Source organism: Platalea leucorodia, assembly GCF_965183815.1.
Source record: "Platalea leucorodia genome assembly, chromosome: 7".
Taxonomy (NCBI): domain Eukaryota; kingdom Metazoa; phylum Chordata; class Aves; order Pelecaniformes; family Threskiornithidae; genus Platalea; species Platalea leucorodia.
In genome coordinates this window covers 73083320-73103009 of record NC_138829.1, presented here as the reverse complement: position 1 = coordinate 73103009, position 19690 = coordinate 73083320, and the positions used below count along the sequence as shown (strand labels likewise).

General features: G+C 58.7%; 2 protein-coding genes across 5 annotated transcripts in view; one reads left to right on the top strand and one right to left on the bottom strand.

Moving 5' to 3' along the window:
• Nucleotides 1-14: 14 nt before the first annotated feature.
• GCHFR (GTP cyclohydrolase I feedback regulator) lies at nucleotides 15-8876 on the bottom strand. The gene is made up of 3 exons (XM_082318100.1): nucleotides 8804-8876; nucleotides 5293-5387; nucleotides 15-1098 (listed from the first exon to the last, which is right to left on the bottom strand). Exons 1-3 carry the CDS (start codon nucleotides 8837-8839, stop codon nucleotides 975-977), a joined length of 255 nt encoding a protein of 84 aa, XP_082174226.1. The 5' UTR covers nucleotides 8840-8876; the 3' UTR covers nucleotides 15-974.
• Nucleotides 8877-14470: 5594 nt separating this feature from the next.
• Nucleotides 14471-19690, top strand: part of RMDN3 (regulator of microtubule dynamics 3) — a gene marked incomplete at its 5' end in the record, with an annotated part of 39483 nt that continues 34263 nt past the window's right edge. For all 4 annotated transcript variants that reach the window (XM_082317516.1, XM_082317515.1, XM_082317514.1 and 1 more), the window contains 3 exons: nucleotides 14471-14627; nucleotides 16751-16946; nucleotides 17616-17762. In XM_082317516.1, the coding sequence (XP_082173642.1) occupies nucleotides 14471-14627; nucleotides 16751-16946; nucleotides 17616-17762 (500 nt within the window). The remainder of the gene's footprint in view (nucleotides 14628-16750; nucleotides 16947-17615; nucleotides 17763-19690) is intronic.

The following is a 19690-nucleotide window of genomic DNA, read 5'->3' as shown; positions in this document are numbered from 1 at the left end:
CTTGAGAGTAAGCGTAGTAACCTGTCGGTCTGTGTGCTCAGAGCAGCTGCCCGGTCACAGCGGATGGGGTGAGAGGTGCTGTCAGAGCACCAAACCTTGGAGCTGCTTTGCATTCCTGAAAGCTTGTTCAGGAGCTGTGGATCCGGAAGGCTTTGGCAACAACTGTCTAAAACAACCCACAGAAAGACATTGGTCTCTTTAGAGAAGTGTTTTATTGGTGTTACCCCTACAGCAGGATTGATACATAGTCCCAGACGCTCCAGCGTTGCAACTGGTGCTGTTACGATTACAGAGCCCGTACCCGAAATGCTGACAAGACCTTTCCCTGCTGCTCTACGGCTATTTGAGGAACGGTGTCTTACGCTTGAATGGCGCGCTCGGGGCTGGAAGCCTGACGCTGTGCTAACCACAGCCCCCTTTGGCAGAGGAACCGGCCTTGCTGCCGAGAGCAGGGATGCTTAAAGGGCACGGTGTAGGTTCAGCAGTTCCCGCTCACGTTTCGGGGATGAGGCGGTATGGGATGAGGCAGTGTGCCATCCCGCCGGCCCCCGCGGCCTGGGAGAGGGCATGCCCCGAGCTCTGGCAGCTCGGCACGTGCCTGGGGCGGCCCTGAGGAGCGGGCAGACGAGTCTGGTGTCTGAGCTTCCTCCAATGCAGGCTAACTAGGAGATGATTAAATTGGAAAAGATGGTGTTTGCCAGGCTGCCATTCAGACGAATGCAGAGGTAGAGCCATCTGTTCTCTGTGCCTGATTTCGTCTGCACTGGGCATACCTTCCTCCCCCGGCCTTGCGAAACGGCGGGGATGGCAAGGTTCCACTGGGCCAAGCTTTGCCTCTACCCCGCTCCTCCCCCCGTGCCCGAGCACCTGGAGTCTGGGACAGAAAGGAATTAAGGGGCAACGGTTGCTGTCGGTCCTGCGTGAGATGATCCCCGGCAGGATCTTGTCCAGGTGGAAGGCAGAAGTCTTCCTCGCTACTCCTTGTGGAGGCACCACACCAACGTCTGGCCCACGCCTGTCATGCTCACCACCCGGTAACCGCAGCTCTCCAGCTTGTTCAAGACTACCCGCGGGGCATCGTTCACGTAGTACTCCCAGCTGCCAGGAAAGAGAAGAAATAAAATGAGGCGGAGAAGGAAAAGACAAGAATTTCCTCGTGGAAGTGACTCTGCCTCACTACTAACCCCCTACAAGAGGCCGCGATGACCGCATCTGGCACGCCGTGTGATGCAATGTCGTGGTTAACCAGATGGGGAAGGCCGAAACCCGCAGCCACCGAACGCGGGAGGAAGCCTGTCCAAACCGGGAGGGTCACGTTAAAGCAAAACGGGGTGTGGGGACCCAAGCCACCTGCTGCTGGGTTAACTGGGCTGGAGCTGCGGCAGAGAGGGTTCAGCGGTATTCACAGCGGGGAATTTGTGGCGAAAGAGGATAATCTCTGCAGAGCAGGGAAGGATGATTCAGGTGCTTCTAAGGAAGGAACACCCAATGTTTTGCCTATGTCAGAGCACGTCTGGGCGTTTTTGAGAGCCTGTGCTTGAAATTTGGGGGCTGGAAAAAAATGCTGCTTTCAGCCAAGCATGGAGCCTTTGCAAAACCAGAAGCCGGCAGTCCTCAGCAGAGCTGCCGAGGTGGAGCGGGGCTCCCCGGCCCCGGCCGTTGAGAGCAGTGGCGCGCTGTGGGTGGCTAGGAGCTGCCGCTGGGCATCGGCCTCCGGCCTTTGTTCCTCTCCGGTTGCGTTTGGAGCAGCAGCCGTCCTTCGTCCTTCCCCCCGCCTGATCCCCGAGGCTGCCGCTCCGCAGGAGGCTTCGGGGCTGCGGGACTGCTCCCGCCGTAACGAAGAGACGGGGGTGGCGGAGCAGCGCGATACGGACACAGAATTAGGTGGGGAAGTAGCAGAGCTGCAATGGCAAGTATCGCCTTCAGTGCTGGACTGGGCAGCCTTCCCGTTCCTTTAACACGTTCCTTTTGGATGCAGTATTTATTCAGGCAGATGGGATAAGCTTCGTAATAGTGTAGCTCTTAGATGACTCACTGTGCCGGATAAGCTGATAATGATGGCCTACAGGATCGCTGGTGATCTTGTTTGGGCACCTTAACAAAGACTCTCCTGATTTTCATGCTAATACCAATAAAAAAGGACCCAAAAGCATTCCCAAAGTTGCTCTTGCTAAGATGGCAAAGCGTTAATGGAGTGGTGAGTGCTTTTAAAGCATGAAATAACACCAAGATGTGAAAGCTTTTTTTTGGTTTCTCAAGACAGACTATACTTTGCTGTAATTATAGATGTGGTGTAATGATAATATGTATTATTATAAGTGTCTTTGAACTTAATGCTTTCTCCAAGAGGCTTGCCACATACCCTTCAGATTCACATGCTGGAGTTGGTAAATATTATTCCCATTATGCAGAGGAAGGAGCTGGGGCAGGGATTGTTTGTTGTTTGTAGGAACCTAAAAAACTGGGCGGCTGAGCTAAAAGCAGAGGGAAGGCGGAGTTGCCCAGGGCTTTAAACACAGCTCCGTAGTGAGAGAAACAAAAGACTGCACACACCGTGCGTATCAGATACGCCGCCGTCTCTGTGCGCGACCCGTCTGAATCGGGACGGAGCGGCTGGGAACGTTTGCAAAGCCTCCTAGGGCTGCCGGCCCAGCTTCCCCCGGGATGGGTTCGGCTGTGCCCTGGGCAGCGGCTGAATTAAAGTACCAGCAGGTGCCTCAGACCGCAGCTCCCGGCGGTTGACAGAGGCATCAGTTTGCACCTAAGACCAAACAGTGCCCATGGCCTTTACAGTTACAGGCGGTGCCAGGGCCGGTGCCCGGTGGTCGCCCACGTGTGCGCGTCCGCCGGGGCGCACCAGAAGATTCCCCTTTTCTGCGGCAGCCCAGGGTCGGGCTTTTGATCCCCGGCCCGGTGCTGGCCACCAGAGAGGCGCGGGCTGGGGCAGAGCCCGGCTCCCCCTTGCCAAGCCCCGATGCCCCCGGGCTCTGCCGCTGCGCCTCGGCCGGGGCAGCCGCAGCAGCCGGCGCAGGGCTGCGTGCCAGGCCCCCTGCTCTCCCTTATCGGAGGCAGTAAGTGCTTCATCTGTACGTCGCCGTGCCCCAGCAGCTCCATCCTGCTTACGCCTTTTCTTTCAGGCTCCCTCCAAGGTGACGTTCAAGGTTTTGGGGCAAGATTTGCAGCTTGCTGCTAGCGAAGCCTTGCAGTCGGGTGGATGGAAAATCCTGCTCAGCCGCGGTGCAAACACAGGAGCTCTCATCCCCGGTGGGGATTTTTGGCAGCGAGGAAGCCGGGCTCAGCCCGCTGGCACGCCGCCGTGCCCCTCGGGCGTCAGCCCCCGCCTTCCAGCCAGGTGACTTTCTCCACCCGCCGTTGCTCAAGCGCAGACGGGGACGACGTGCCGCGGGGACGCAGCGCCGCGGGGACGCAGCGGAGTTACCCCGGGTGTAACACAGGCCGTACCAAGAAGCAGGGGGGCAAGAGGGAGCTCAAAATGCTCCAGGCCGCAGGGAGGGATGAAAGGTGGTGAATCCACCAGGGAGATCCCATAGGAAGCTCAGATCCCTTCTCCCAAACAAGCAAAACGCGGCACTCCGGTTCCTTGTAACGCTGCATCTCCTCCCTGGCTCTGGGGCCGGCACCACGGCGGCGTTTTATCTTTCTTTGCCTCTCTTTTTCCACCCGAATCCTAGGGATCCTTGCCCCCAGCTCTCGGGAGCCAGCAGCACCTCTTCCTTCTTGAAGCCTCTTCTTTTTCTCCCCCCGGGTCTCCCGTCGCTCCGCGCAGAGCTCCCTGCCCGCTCCCGGGCTGGGCCTGGCAGGCGGCAGACGAAGCCGATGCTGCTGCCGCTCTCCCGGCCCCCCACGGGGCTGGGAACGGCAGCGTGGGGACCGGGAACGGTGGCGTGGGGACCGGGAACGGTGGCGTGGGGACTGGGAACGGTGGCGTGGGGATGGCTCAGCCCAGCAAAGCCACCCGGAGCCGGGCGGCGGGGCGATGGGTGGCAGAGGGTCCGAGATCTGCCGGCCCGCGGCAGCGCGGGGCTGGCAGTGGCCTCGGTTTGCATTCGGAAGGGTTTCTCTTCAACGGGAGACCTTCAGTATTTTTTTTTAAATCTCCTCTTTCTTTAAAATCTCCCACCCCATTCAGGTTTTTAACGCCGCAGGAGCTGAGGAGCCGGACCTCGACGTTTGCCGGGCTGGTAGGGAGTAGGTGGGTTTTCCCAGCTCCGCCGATGGAAGTCTGAGAACACGGTGGGACCGAGAGCTCGCTTCTGCTTAGCGCCTGGCTCTCCTCCCACGCCTCCTCCGCGCCACGGCGCGAGTGGGCCAGCTTCAGCAGACATCTAACCGCTCCCCTCGCCTGCCAATGTGCGTTTGGGGCTTTGTTTTGCTTTGTGGGTTTTTTTTTTTTTCCTGGAGAAAAACAAGAAGTGAGATATCAAGTGGGGAAAAAAGAAAAAAGGTGGGCCAAGATGGAAAGAACACGCCGGTAACACCTCCAAGCCGCGCTTCGGTGAAGGCTGGCGTGGGCAGAGAGAGACGGGGACGTGGAGAAGCGTCAGATACACGGGGCTTGGGGACGCGCGGGCTCGTGGGCTGGAGGCGGGGGGACACGATGGGAAGCAGCTCCGACCCCGGGGCTCAGCAGCCCAGGGAAAAGCTTCAGGAGCCGTCGGGAGGGGCTGGCTCGGAGGCTGGCTACCGGGGAGAAACCTCAAGCTGCACCAGAGAGTGGGACGGGACGGGACAGGACAGATGGCGGACGAGTGTCGGGTGGCTCGGCACCGCAAAAGGCCGCGGCCAGAGCCGGGCTGTGAGAGGAGCGATGGGCGCCGTTTGCTTCTGAGCGTCTCGGGGCTGGAAGTGACAACAAGAGAGAGGAGGTTTGTCTTTAAGGATTAGGGGTGGGAGAGGCAGACACAGTTATGCAGGGAGATGCAAACGCTCGCTGTGCCCGTTCATTTCAGCCGGGGCACGTGGAGGTAGCAGGCAGAGGCACCCCAAGCGTGTAAGGGGTAAGGAGAGGGGAGGAGATGGGGCAGGTGCTAAAACGGGGTCGGAGCAAGGAAAAAAGCCAGAACTAAATGAAACATCCGGCAGCATTTCCTTGGGTGAGCACGAACAGGCAGGGGCAAGGACACGTGCGTGCCCTGTCCGCATCAAACTGGCCCCAGGACCAGATGTGCAGCTGGAAGGTGCCACGGTGAGCACAAGGAGTGAAAATGTTCCCAGTTTTCTTGGGAAAAGGAGGAGAGGGGAGGGCCTGCACCGTCGCAGAGGAGGACTTACAAGTGGTTGCCCAGCATGTTCCTCTTGGTGGCCCCCAGGAAGCTCATCAGGCCGGGATCCGAGTGCTCGTCCCCCACCATGGTGGGGCCGACCTCCTGCAGGGAACGGCAGCAGAGCGGGTGAGCGGCGGGCGGCAGCGCGGCCTCCCCCCTCCCCGCTCCCCGGGCCAGCCCCAGGAGGGGCTTTGGGACGGGAGTTACTGCCAGCCACCGCCCGTCCCAGGAGGGGACCTTGGTGGCTTTGCTCCCGGAGGGCCAGCTGCTGGCTGAGCCCTCGTGGCCCCGGTCCCCCGGGATCCACCGCCGGGAAGCCTGCAGGGCAGCAACGCGGTGCTACGCACAGCCTCGTCGTGCAAAACCAGCAAACCTGTGTGTTTTACCATGAAATGAGCATCCCCGGGCCAGTTAGGGACCGCCTGCCTGTCCCAGTAGAAGACAGCTTTGGGAACGGCTCCGCTGACTGGGAAGGGGGAGGAGATGGGGGTGAGAAGGTGCCAGGGGCGATCGGGGCAGACGGGCACCCACGGGGTGGCGAGGGGCAGTCACGCTGCCTCGGAAGCGACGGGAGCCCGGCGGAGTCGGGGGGGCAGCCAGAGACGGGGGTCAGAGCCGTCGGGTGGACCCGGCACCCTCAGCCGGCAGGGACGGGACGCTTCCGCGCGGGGCTCCAAAAGCGTTATTTGATGCGATATTCCTGGGCTGGAGGTTTCCCAGAACGAAGTATCAGGGCGCAGCAGATAACGACAGCGCCGATGTGACCTCCGCAATGGTCGCCCGCTCCCAACCGGCCCCGGCACAGCCGGGGAGCAGGCGGGCAGCGCCCAGCCGCCCTGCAGCGCCGGGGCTGGCAAGCCAGAAGACACGGCCTTGACCACAGGCGGGCCGCTGCCCGCAGCTCCCGGGCTGGCGAGCGGGCGAGGCACCGCGCCCCCCACCCCACCGTGGGACCCACAGCCGCCCCTCCTCGCTCGGCGCTGCCGGGCGGCCGCGACGCTCCCTGCCCCGGCACGCACCCCCGCGCCCTCCGGGCTCCCCCTGAACGCAGCCACTTTCAGCTGGCTCTAACACATGGCGCAGTTGTTTCCTTTCAAATCTCCCCCACGGATCTTATGTAAAGTTTGCAAGTGAAAACTGTTCTTCCGAGGGATGTCCCCATCCGCAGGCAAACCTACATCACGCCGTTTCAACGCTTTATAATGTGCCAAGAGCCGCTCAACCCCAAATAACCTCAGAAATATTTTAAGTATCGCCCAGACCCTTTTTGACCCCTCTCTTCTCTAGCGCCCTTGGCGAAAGCAAAGCCCGGGGACAGGACAAGGGTCCCCGAGCCCCCGAGACAGGCTGCACGTGGAGGTTCGCAGGCCGCCGGCTCCGCCGTCACGGCGCGGGGCCCTCGGTCCCGGGAGCAAGCGCAGCAGGACGGGGAGCTGCGGCGCCTTGACCGCGGTGAGTTGAGCAGCGAAGCGGCCGGGCAGTCCCAGGGCAGGGAAAGCAGAGAATTCCCGCTGGGCTGGGGGAGCGGAGATAGCTGCTTCGGGGAAAGCGGGTGGCTGAGGACGGAACGCAGCGGAGAGGGCGAAATCCCTCCCTGACAGCATCCATCTGCAAAGCGGCGCGGGCAAACCGCCTGCAAATCATGCGCCTCAAGCAGGTCCCGACTAGAGGCGCTCAGCAGTGCCACTAACCAAAGAGTTCGGCGAGCTGTGCGAACCCGCGGGCGCGCTCAGCTGCCCGGAGCGCTGGGGAAGACCGAAAGCGAAGCGGAGGACGGGCCTCCTCCGCCCGCGCTCCCCGTGCAGCAGAGCCGGCCCCCCCGCGAGACCCCGACGGGCTGTTTGCAGCCGCGGCTCGATGCCACGGTTCAGGTTGGGAATGTTTGCTTTGCCCTGCTAAAGAGCAGAGTTTCCAAAGTCTCCGGGGGGAGCGTGCTAAGCCGCGCTAATCCAGTCCGCCCTGGTACACGCCTTTCCCGAAGCGCTATAAACCCCAGCCGCGTGGCGCCTGCTGTATCTCAGGCCGTAATCGCCCCATCAACTCGTAGGGTGCCAGACATCCCCGCCAACAGATGCCCCGGTGCCGCAGCAGCCCCGCGCGCCCTCATCCCCAATTCACCGCTCGCTGGGTTTGAGGCGTGCGCGCAACGGGACGGCTCCGACGGCGGCGGCAGCCTCTTTCGCCAAACTCCTGCCGGCCTGTTGATTTGCTTTCCTCACCGTTGCCCCTTCCTATGGCAAAACCACATCGTCATATTTTGCCTTTCAGACGTACAGTTCCCCTTGGCGTCGGGAAAAGGAAAAAAAAAGCCCAACTACGCGGCTATCTGCTCCCGCAGGACGTGCCAGCGGACGGGGGCTCGGCAGCAGCAGCGCTGCGCAGCGCAGATGCTGCAGTCGTGAGGGGGTAACGTTTCCTTTACGTCTTTATCGGAGAACGGCGGCCGCGCTCTCGGCCCGGCTCTCGGCCGGAGATCCCAGCGCTGCCCGGGCCGCGGGCGGCCGCCCGGCTGCCAGCAATGCCCTTCCCTGTGGCTACGGCTGCGTTTCCCACCGTGAGACGGCTATTCCGGGAAGAGGGAAAACCTGCAGCGAGGACGCGGGGCTGGAGATGAGTTTCTTTGCCGTTCACGGGATCCACGAGAAGCAGGTTTCCCAGTTGTGTCGCTTGCTGCGCAATGGGGGGGTCTTGGGGGCCGGGAGCGGGGCTGCGGGCGCCGAGCGGCAGCGCCCGAGGGCCGGGGCGCAGGAGGTGCGAGGGCGGTGGGGCGCGGGCGGCCACCCCCCACCGGGCACCGCTGCCGGGGCGCAGCGCGGCCGTGACGGGGGTCCCCCGGCTCTGCGGGACATTGCTCCTGAGCCCCCCAGCCCCAGATCTGCGGGACATCGCCCCCGAGCCCCCCGGCCCCAGATCTGCGGGACATCGCCCCCGAGCCCCCCGGCCCCAGATCTGCGGGACATCACCCCCGAGCCCCCAGCCCCGGCTCTGCGGGACATCGCCCCCGAGCCCCCCGGCCCCAGATCTGCGGGACATCGCCCCCGAGCCCCCCAGCCCCAGATCTGCGGGACATCACCCCCGAGCCCCCAGCCCCGGCTCTGCGGGGCATTGCTCCTGAGCCCCCAGCCCCAGATCTGCGGGACATCACCCCCGAGCCCCCCGGCCTCAGATATGCGGGACATCACCCCCGAGCCCCCAGCCCCGGCTTGGTGGGACATCACCCCCGAGCCCCCCAGCCCCAGATATGCGGGGCATCACCCCCGAGCCCCCCGCCCCAGATCTGCGGGACATCGCCCCCGAGCCCCCAGCCCCAGATCTGCGGGACATCGCCCCCGAGCCCCGCAGCGCCGGCAGCCGCGGGCTCCTCGCAGCCGGGGGCCGAGCCCGCGCCGCTGCCGCCGGTCCCCGCCCGGCCCCGGCCCCGGCCCCGGCCCCGCAGCCCCGCAGCCCCGCGGCCCCGCAGCCCCGCAGCCCCGCAGCCCCGCAGCCCCGCAGCCCCGCGGCCCCGCGGCCCCGCTCACCATGCGGATCTGCGTGCTGACGAGGAGGTACGGCATGCTGCTCCGCGCCGCGCCGCGCCCGCCGGGGCCCTGCCCGGGGCGGCCCCCGCCTCCCGCCCCGCCTGCGGGGCCGGGCTCCGGTGGGACCGGGGCTCCGGGACCGGGGGGGGCGGAACCCCGAGCCGGGGCGCGGCCCCGCGGGGCGACCCCGGGATCCCGGCTCTGCCCTCCCGGGAAGGGGGAGCGGCCGGGGGGCGGAGGGCAGGGAGGTGGGGGACGGGGAGACGGAGGGCGGGGAGAGGTGAGGGACTGGGGGGCGATGGGGCAGGAGGGGATGGACTGGGGGGCGATGGGGCAGGAGGGGATGGACTGGGGGGCAATGGGGCAGGAGGGGATGGACTGGGGGGCAGTGGGGCAGGAGGGGATGGACTGGGGGGCAATGGGGCAGGAGGGGATGGACTGGGGGGCGATGGGGTAGGAGGGGATGGACTGGGGGGTGATGGGCAGGAGGGGATGGACTGGGGGGCAGTGGGGCAGGAGGGGATGGACTGGGGGGCAGTGGGGCAGGAGGGGATGGACTGGGGGGCGATGGGGTAGGAGGGGATGGACTGGGGGGCGATGGGGCAGGAGGGGATGGACTGGGGGGCGATGGGGCAGGAGGGGATGGACTGGGGGGTGATGGACAGGGAGGCAATGGACAAAGAGATGAGCAACAGGGAGACGAAGGACAGGGAGGCGAAGGACAGGAGGGGATGGACAGGGAGGTGGTGGACCAGGAGATGATGGACAGGGAGACGAGGGACCAGGAGGCAGTGAACAGGGAGATGACGGACAGGGAGACGAAGGACCGGGAAATGAACGACGGAGAGATGAAGGACTGGGAGATGATGGGTGGGGAAATGCGGACCGGGAGCCGATGGCCCAGGAGCCGGGCGGGTGGGGAGCCCCGGGCCCTGCAGAGCATCCCAGGTGCCGCCCCAGCGTCCTGCCAAGCTGCCCCCTGAAGCAGGGGGCTTGGCGTAACCAGCACACTGGGAAAAAAGTCCCTTTTTCTGCAGGCTGTTGAGCTTTTATCTGGAAACATGGGGGTTTAAATCCCTTCAAAATTTGAGGAGAAGCTGATTCCCTGGGGCCGGGACAGACAGAGGTGCTTCCTCTGTAGGTGCTGATGGAGTAATTCCCCCCAACACCCACCCTCGCAGTTTGAAAACTATATACAAAACAAGTATTTCCACAAATAGCAAATATCAGTTCCCCAGCCTCAGAACTTGAACAGAAACCTCTCCGTGCAGCTCGCCAGAAACTATTAACAAGCCATAATCAGTTCCTAATTTTGCTAATAATCTCCAGGACTAGATGGCCGCAGGAGAGCGCGGCAGAGGGAGGCTCCCGCGCCGAAGAGCCGGGGCTGCGCTGTGCCGCGTCCCCCCCGCGGCACCCGGCCCTGGTTTCTCCGCGCCGCCCCGAGTTACTGATTAACTCCGTCCGGGAGCAGGGGAGAAAAGGAAGATTGCTGCCCGCTAGGCTAAAGGAAACCCTCCGACAAAGCCAAACCCTGCTAACCGCTATTATTGACATTATTACGAACACATTTATTACTATTAAGATGTTTGTTGGGTTTGGCATGATAAAAGAAAATAACCAACACGGGTTGGTGGTACCGTCTTCCTAAAATGTGCCCCAAATATCCCAATCTATCCACTTGGAGCGGTATGTGGGATACCTCGCTCCACGGGTGAAACATCAGCTCATTTAGATCATAGCCATCCTACGGAGGGTCTTCCCAAAATCCCCGCTGCCAGAACAGTCCAAGTGCTTACTCATAACTCTGTATTTCCCAGTGTAAACCTGCGTTTGGCTTCTAGCGCGGCAACGAGCAGGTTATCGCCTCCGTTGCCCAATTAACGCAGAGGAGACGCCGCCTCCTGCGCACTTCGCCGGGGTCGTGTTCGATTGCGACAGGAGTCCAAAATCCATCGCCCCTTTGGACCTCGACCGGGCGGTCTCGCTGCGAGCGTGGCCCCGCGGTTACCGTCCTGCCGCCCACAGAAAATAACGCAGAGATGAACTCCAGACCCTTCGGTCTGTCCACAAATTAAAGAAAAACCAGCCAGGGTTCTCGCTGCATGGCAGCCTGCCCAGCTCTCGCTAGTCCGTCTGGCTCACACACCGCTCTTTCTCGGGAGGGAAAATAAAATAAGAGAGGAAAATGGAAACAGAGCCCGCACACCGCATTTCAGTATTGAATTTCCTGAGGAGATGATAGCGAAATCTGGGAGACAGCCGGAGCGCTCGGCCCTGCGGTGGCTACGGAAGCCCGCGCGCTGTAGCCCAGCGCAGCAGCGGCTGCCCCTCGGCGCTGGCTCCGGCCGGGCTGCGCACAGCCCTCGCCGGGCACGGGGAGGAGCTGCCGGCTTCCAATCTCGCCCTATAACTCAGATAAAAGAAAGCAAAAGGTTATTTGGCTCTGCCAGAAATCACCCCCCCGTTAGCCACGCTTAGGAGAGGCAAGGGGCATACAAAGAGCTTTATTTGTCCTCTTCTGACAGCGGCGGCTCTGTCTGATTAACACCCTCTTCCTCCTGCAGCGCCCGGTTGAGTCTCGTGCCCGGACTATTGCCCGTGGGATGGAGGGCAGCGCTCGGGACAAGCGGCCCCTGAACCCGAGGCGCGGGTTTGCTTCTTGAAGGCGAACGGCGCTGCGGCAGAGGAGCAAACTGCTGATCCCGGGGGCCGACTGCAGGGAGAAATCCCCCGGAGGCTGCACGATAAAGCTGATCAACGGTACCGCTCGTTAGCTGCGCCTGCTGCTGAGGCGCTCTGTACTGGGGACGCACTAACAAAGAATAGGTTTAATCCACCTTTTTAGCTAGTAATGAAGACGCCGCGGGGGGTTAAAGGAATCACTAGTTTTCCTTTGGCTGTTCCAGAAAAAGGCATTTCTAGTATCAATAATCCTGGTAGAAGCCATTTCTTAGAAACCGCAGGCTCGGGGGATCACACCAGAAGCGTGCCTGCCCCACGCGTGCACCGCGTTTACTGCGGCGGGGAGAACTTCAGGCCCCGAAGGCGGGGGCGGATCGCCTGCCGTCCCTCTCTTCTTCGCCTCACCGAGGCCATCGCACCTAAAATTCCGCAATCTCAACCCGAGAGCCGGCGGCTCTTTACATCCCCCGTACCGCAACAAGTCCTACGAACGGGTCGCTCGCTGAAATAGCCGTTTTCCGCTCCGGCTGCATCACTCAGCAGCTTTGGGCTTTCCCGAATACCTTTTGTTTGTACATTTGTCCCTCGCTGCTGGGAGCTGTCACCCCCCGCCAGCCAAGAGGGGGCTGGGGACGTTCCCCGTTTCACGCGGGGCAGCACCCTTCGGGGCGTCCCCAGCCCCGGAGCTCGCCGGCCGACGGGCCGAGCCGCCCTCGCCGCGTTCGAAGGGCTGATATTCCAAGAGCGTCGCGCTTAATCACAACTCGATGCCTACAAAAGTCCTTGCCTTTCCTCTTAATAGTGTCCCCAGTTACTCAAGACGGCGCTGATCCGCAGCGTTGGGGCTTCGATCCAGGGGATGAAGCTGTGGACTCGTTTTTGCGAGGAAGCAGTGATTTTCATACCACGTTTTGATGCCACGTGGGAGAAATAAAGACTTTCCCCCATAGAGCTGAGGATAAAAACATTCTGCAGCTCCCGTTTGCTTTGGTTCGCTGCCCTCAGCAGCTCGTCCAGCACCTCTGCTGCAGACCTGCAGCAGCGAACAGGCCCAAGGTGGCTTTGTGAAACCGAATCACGAGGTTATTTTGGGAAAAACAAAGCGTTTGGAGAAAAGAAAATACCTTAAATCAGTCTACGTGCGTGTTTGTTTGACGCAGAGCCCCGCCGTGGCCCAGCGCTGCGCGAGGTGGGGCTGGGGGCCGACGCTCGGGCGCGTACGAGGATTTCAGAGCAGACCCGATGTCCGCAGCCGCTGAGCAGCCCCGTCCTTCCCCAGCGGGCTGCGACGTACCCCCGCCTACAACCCCGGCGAAACCAGCCCTGGCAAACGGGCAGGGCCGTTAGGAGCGGGCTGCCCCAGCCGCAGTCCCCGCTGCTCTCCCCGGCCGGCTTAACGACGGCGGCAAAGCCGCCGGCGCGGTCTGGGGGTTCGTTTGCGGGGCTGGCGCGCTTGGGGGCAAAAAGATAATAACGGGACGTCAAATCCAGGGGGGTTCAGCTCCACCTGCCCGCCAGCGCGCCGTTGTTTTCGGCGGGTACGAAGGGTGAAAGGCAAAGAGCAAAGCGCCTGTTCTTTCCGGAAATTATTTCTTTCAAAAAGCTTGTTTTTATTACTTCCATTCCAGCACAACGGGGAAGAACGGCCACCAGGCTGGGGCGCGCTGCCATCAGATACCATCTTTAATATCCGCGGGAGCAGGAGCGCCGGGGCTGTGCGTCACAGCGCCCAAAGTTCAGCCTGCTCCCTCCCCGCCCGCGGCGGGGTGCGTCACCGCAGCCCTCTCCCTCCGGCTGTCGCTCCTCACCCGGGGAGGACAGGCCACAAGGTGACGGCGGGTGACGAGCCAGCGGCAGTTGCGGTGTTTCTCCCGGTACCACCAGAACTAAACCCCAACGCCCCACATCTCGGCACCAGGCGGAACCGCGGCGCCACGTCTGCGGCGCGCCGGGCGCGAGGGCCGCCGTGCCGGCGCGCCGGGCGCTGCGGCGGTTGCGGGGGCGGTGGTGCCGCAGGGGTGCTCAGGGAGGCCGGGGTGCGGCGCTGGCGGGGTGCTGGGTGCGGAGCTGTGGGGATTGGCATAGTGGGGGTAGGTGCAAGTGTGGGTGCATGTTCAGGTCCAGGTGCAGATATAGGTGTAGGTGTGGGTACAGGTGCAGGTGTAGGTGCTGGTATAGGGGTAGGTGTAGGTGCGGGTACAGGTATAGGTGCAGGTGTAGGTGCGGGTACAGGTGCAGGTGTAGGTGCAGGTATAGGTGTAGGTGCGGGTATAGGTTTAGGTGCAGGTATAGATGCACGTGCAGGTGCAGGTGCACGTGTAGGTACAGGTGCACGTGTAGGTGTAATCAGGCACAGGTGCAGGTACAGGTGCACGTACAGGTACAGGTACAGGTATAGGTGTAGGTGTAGGTGCGGGTACAGGTATAGGTGCAGGTGTAGGTGCAGGTACAGGTGCAGGTGTAGGTGTAGGTGCGGGTATAGGTTTAGGTGCAGGTATAGATGCACGTGTAGGTACAGGTGCACGTGTAGGTGTAATCAGGCACAGGTGCAGGTACAGGTGCACGTACAGGTACAGGTGCAGGTGTAGGTGCAGGTGCAGGTGCAAGTGCAGGTACAGGTACAGGTGCAGGTGCAGGTGTAGGTGCGGGTATAGGTGCAGGTGTAGGTGTAGGTGCGGGTATAGGTTTAGGTGCAGGTGTAGGTGCAGGTATAGATGCACGTGCAGGTGCAGGTGTAGGTGAGGATGCAGGTGTGGGTGTAAGCAGGTGCAGGTGCAGGTGCAGGTGCAGGTGCAGGTGCAGGCGCAGGTGTAAGCAGGCGCAGGTGTAACCGATCAATCAATCGGGCGGGGCAGGTGCGGCTATAATTAGGCGCGTGCGCAGGTTGGCGGCCTCGTGACGCCCCGCGCGCCCCGCCCCTCCGTCGCGCGGCGATGACGCAGGCCCCCGCCACCGGGCGGCGGCGCGGGACGGCGGGCGGCGATGGCGCGGCCCGGGCCCGGGCGGCCGGGGCCGGGGCTGGGCCTGGGGCTGGCGCTGGGCGCGGCGGCGGCGGCGGGCGCCGGCCTGGGCCTGCTCTGGGTGCTGCGGCGGCGGCGCGGCGGGCGGCAGGCGGAGGCCGCGGGGCGACGGAGGCAGGGTAGGGGGCCGCGGGGCCGGGCCGGCCGCGGGCGCTGCGCCCTTCCCTCCCCGTCCCGTCCCTTCCCTCCCCGTCCCGTCCCGTCCCTTCCCCGGTCGGGGCGCCGGGCCGCCTGCCGCCCCCTGAGGGAGCAGCCGGGGCGGGAGCGGCGCCCAGCGGCCTTCCCTCCCGGGCGGGGGCCGGGGCCGGGCCCGGGAGTCCCGGGGAAGGAGCCCGGCCCCGCGCCTTTCGCTTAAAACTGGTTTTAAAAAGGGCGGCCGGCAGCTGGCAAGGCCCGGCAGCGCCTGCCGCCTTCTGCGCCTGCCTCGCTTACCGGCCGCTTTGAACCTTTGCGTTCACCCGCTCGCTGCCCGGCTCCGGTGGCGTCCAAACGCTCAACTTTTAAAAACGCTCAACTTTTAAAAACGCTGGTTCCGAAACCTGGGCTGGCGTTTGTGTGTCCAGGCCCGCGGAAACCCGCGGGGACAGCGAGCGAAACCCTGTTTGTTCCTGGCGATTGCTGGGGTTTGAAAATGAGAGCGGCTGTTCCCCTTTAGTGGTATGGACAGCTCGGCAGGCGAGGTTTAAAATAGCAAATTAGCTATAGGGAGGAACTTCTGCTTGAATGCCTTTATTGGGGTACCTGGAGGCTTGCTCTTGCTCCTGTGTTGGGGCGGGAGCGGTTTGTAAACAGTGTTTTAATCTGATGTCGCAGAAGCAGGTTTTGGGTACTCGCGTTGTCCTGCTAGGCCGCACGCAGGCCGCAGGAGCGGGGTAGCAACAGGAGAGCCCGCACACCCGTACGGCTGTGGTAGGCGGCTTCCATGGGCTGGTAGCTATGGCGGCGATAAACGCCTGCCCCTGCTTGCTGACCGTATCCCTTAGAAGGAGAGGGCTTGTCCGGTTCCACGGGACTTCGCCCCGAAAGAGCAGGGCCTGAGCAGAAGCAGGGAGGCGCGGGGGGCCCGCCCGGGAGCAGCGACAGCGGCCGCGGGAGCAGGGCGGGCGCTGGAGCGCAGCCCGCTGAGATCCTGCGCGGCCCCCTCCTGCGAGCACAGCGCCAACGGCGCGGCCGCTGGGAAGCGAAGGGAGGGTCGGGACGCGGTTACGGTACTTCTTCACTGAAGAGAATCTAGATTTTGATCTCTGAGTTCAGATGCGTTAACACAGGGTGCTCTGGAAGATCAGCCCTTCATTTCTGCAAATCTGGCTGCTCTGTTGAGAGCGATTCTCTTTTTTGTTAATATCAAAAGAGTATTCTTCCTTAAATAATCGACTTAACTGGTAGCATATTTATTTATATGTAGGAGCTTTCAAGAAAATGTATTTACAGTCCACAGATGTAAATCTATTCTTACGTGCTGCTTGTTCATGTTGTATCTGCAAGCAGATTTGTGGATCAGACAGACTGGCAAAGGTTCCAGGTAGTCAGTACAAGACAAGGACGCATTTTGATGACTGAACTGCTATTTAAAGTATGATGTCTCCTCTTCGGGTTTCTGTGGGGTTTTTCTTTCCCTTCAATAAGAATAGAAGGGGTTTTGTGTTTGTGGTTTTGCTTGGTTTTTTGTTTTGTTTGTTTGTTTTAAAGAATAAGTCTTTTTTTGGCCAAAATTGGCTTCCGTTGTCCTTGTTCGTTGTCACACGTGACCTTACAAGCTGGTTGCTTTCCTGGCTGAGGTCTCCCGGGATGACCACAATTCAGGAGGAAAGCAGAGCGTAGTTTTTCACTGTGATGTTAACACAGAAGTGTGTACAAGAGGAATTAAATTAATTTGCAGTAAGGACTTTTAAAAAAAGTGGCAGTTTCCTTATCTACAGTAGCGTTTGTGATATTCAGTATGCATTTTGCTCTTTTTAGAACAATTTTTGCAAGGGGATTTTTATAGACGTGTAGTTAAAAGAGCTTTATTTGCCCCTAATAGCTATTGCAAATCTGTTAAGCGTGGCTAGATGCTGGTGTCAGAGAAGGGAGCGGTGAACCAGTTGAAGAACCCAAAACCCCAGGCCAGGTCAGGCAGCAATACTTGAGAGCAAGCCTCACATCTGCCATCTTCTGAAGCCAAAACTGTGCTAAGATTGCCCCTGTGAAATCCTCTCCCATTTGCATCTGATGAACTTTCTCTCCTCTTGTTTCCTGGCAGTGGTGCCCACAGTGCCGGTTCCTGTAGAGGCGGGAGATGGTGCCACGTACACACCCCTCCTAACACAGGGCGAGCAGGTGGATGTGCTGGAGCGCCTTGACTCCGTGTTAAGAAACATTTCGGAGCTAAGAAAAGAAGTGGAGGAGCTACGGAACAGCCTGCAGCACTTAGCTGCCGAAATCGTCGGTGAAGTCAGGTACCGACACTGCTCCTTTCTACTGTTGCACATATTTACTCCATAGCCATGACTGAGTATGTTAAATTTAAAATCCAAAAGTGGAAGAAGTGTCTCTCTAGTTTCCACTGGCGTTATGTCTTGACCTCCAGTGAGATTAATGTAAAAAAAAAAAAAAAAAAAAAATCCTATGTTTAGCCAGGGTTGGTTTTTTTCTTACAGAGTATTAAGTAAGTAGTGACACTTGGTTCATGTTCTAGCCTGGGAAGGTTATGTGTTGTGTAAATGTTTGTCTCTTGTTGCTGCTCTTTTCTCCCTGATTGCTGCCAACTGTAGGTAGCTTTTGATATAGAATACAAGGTCCTATATTCTGCAGGGTGTTTGAGGATTCCTTTGTCTTTGCTCGCTGTGGAAATCAGAGGAATGCACGTGATGCGTTTATCCTTTTGTATATGGATTGCACGTATGGGTTGTATATGGACCAAGTCTGTGGCCAGGCTCGCTTTAACTATGGAATATGACGTTTGCTGTATGGTCGCGGGATGTTTGTGTAAGCAAGGGCAAGTCACCTTGTGAATTCTTTGATATAGAGCGAATTGGATGGAATCTGCTGGAGAGGAGAAGGGAACTGAAATAGCAGACATTTCACTATCAAATGTTTATTTGTTTCTCTTTTTGCCTTCCTCAAAGGTCCCATCTGGAAGAAACCCAGAAAGTAACTCGCCGGAGGCGGTTTCCGTTTCCTAGAGAAAGGAGTGATTCCACAGGCTCCAGTTCAATTTATTTCACAGCCAGCTCGGGAGCAGCCAATACGGACGATGGAGAAAGCGAAGGAGGGTAAGCAGAGCACCAGGCCAGGAGCAGCTTGTACGGGCTTTGGTGCCCAGTTACATCTGAGCAGTGTGTAACAGAAAGGAAGGGATTTTTTTTTTCCCCCCCATTAGGTGTCTGTCATCCTGTTCTTATTTGCATTTATTACTGTAAGTCTACTACTGCCCAGGCCAGATTGAGAGAAGTGCAACCATTCCGACTTTTAGACAAAGGGGGGAAAGAAAAAAAATATGTATAGTTTTTGAGTTTGTTTTTTTTAAAGCAATAATTTGATGAGGGAACCTTGCAGGAAGAAGGGAACTAGAAGTCCAGCCTGGGATTTGAGTTGAGAGAGTTTATAAATAAAATTTTCATACAATACTATATTTTAGAATGTCTGGGAAACTTGAGAAAGTTAAAAATATATGCCAATTAATTAAAATGTCTTCGGTTAGGGTATTTCTTACGGATTTTTCTCAGTGCATCACACAATCAGTTGTGTCGCTTAAGTTCTTACAGTTTAAAAACAGGTGAAAAGTACTGTGTAGTTTAAGAACATCGGTAAAAATTACAATATAGATGCAAGTATCGTCATATTAGATAGATAACAAGAGGTCTGCTGCGTACATGTATGCGACTGCCGCCTTTCTGACGAAACGGTTATCTTCTGTGCCTTAGTCAGATGAATTCTATAGCAGCTGAGGTATGTAACTCTGTTCTAAATGATGCAGCGCTGGCCGTATGCATTTTCCAAAGGAGGCTGAAATGGAATGTAATTTAAAGAGGGAGGTTTGGACTCGATGATCTTAAAGGTCTTTTCCAACCTAAATGATTCTATGATTGTAAGTCAATTATAGCGCCGAGAGCAAGGCAGGCGGGATTTGGACATGGCGTGCTGTGCGGTAGCAGCTAAATGACCGGGCGGCTGGTGCAAACTGACACTTGGTAGCACGGGTTTGTAATCAGGGGACAAAGCAGCCATTTCTGTAGCAGCCTCCTCGAACAAAGGACGCGGATCTGCAGGAAAGCAGGCTTTGTGACTGCCGTAAACGTGCCCTTTTAGTATTTTATCTTTAGAAGCTGGAATTGGCGAAGCAGGAAAGAGCTGATGTGATCTCATTCAGGTTATAGAACTGCTTCATTCATCTGAAGTGGGTGTTCGTCTAAAAGCAGAATTAGGGAGTAAGTGATTCACGGCGGTGTAATAGGTAACAAGGCTGCGTAACAAATTTTAAAACTATATAGTTCGTTCTGAAGGCAAGACCTTGCTATCTAGATAATAACAGATGCATTGAGTCATCAGGGTGCCAACGTATTTTGTAAAGCGTGCTGAAAAGGACGGTCTTTTTCAACAGCCATCTGATGGTTAGGAAATTGTAAGTCGTGACAGAGGCCGACAGCAATTCTAAAGTTCAGGGAAGGCATCCTCCTTAGGGGACCTCAAGTGAAGCGTGGAGCAGGGATATATTTCACTGCAAAACCTCATTACTATATTGGGAGCCTAGAGATGGTTGGAGGAGTTCTTACATTTTATTTAAAATCTGTAATTAGCTTCGATGACCAGTATGGAGAATTAGTGCATAAGCAGCTCTCATCTGATTTAAAAATAATTCAAATCGTATATAATTTCGCACTCTGGTATTTGTCCTATCCCAGTAGGTATAATACTAGTCTGTTCAGGAGCAGCTGCCTTTAGTATGCAATATTGTCTTTTAGAGATGTAAATACTAAAATTTGCTAGTAGAAAGTCAGGGTAGGAAATGTACATTTTGGAAAAGAGTAAGGTTTTTAGCAGCCACTGGGAGGAAGAATGAGACTATTCTCAACAGATACATTTCAGCTGCGTATTTGTTTCTGGCAATTGTATTCTTTTAATGAAATTCAGAAAGAAGAACTCGCATTTCAGCTTTGTTTTGTAAACCACATGGACATAACCATCTTCTCTGATTTCATAT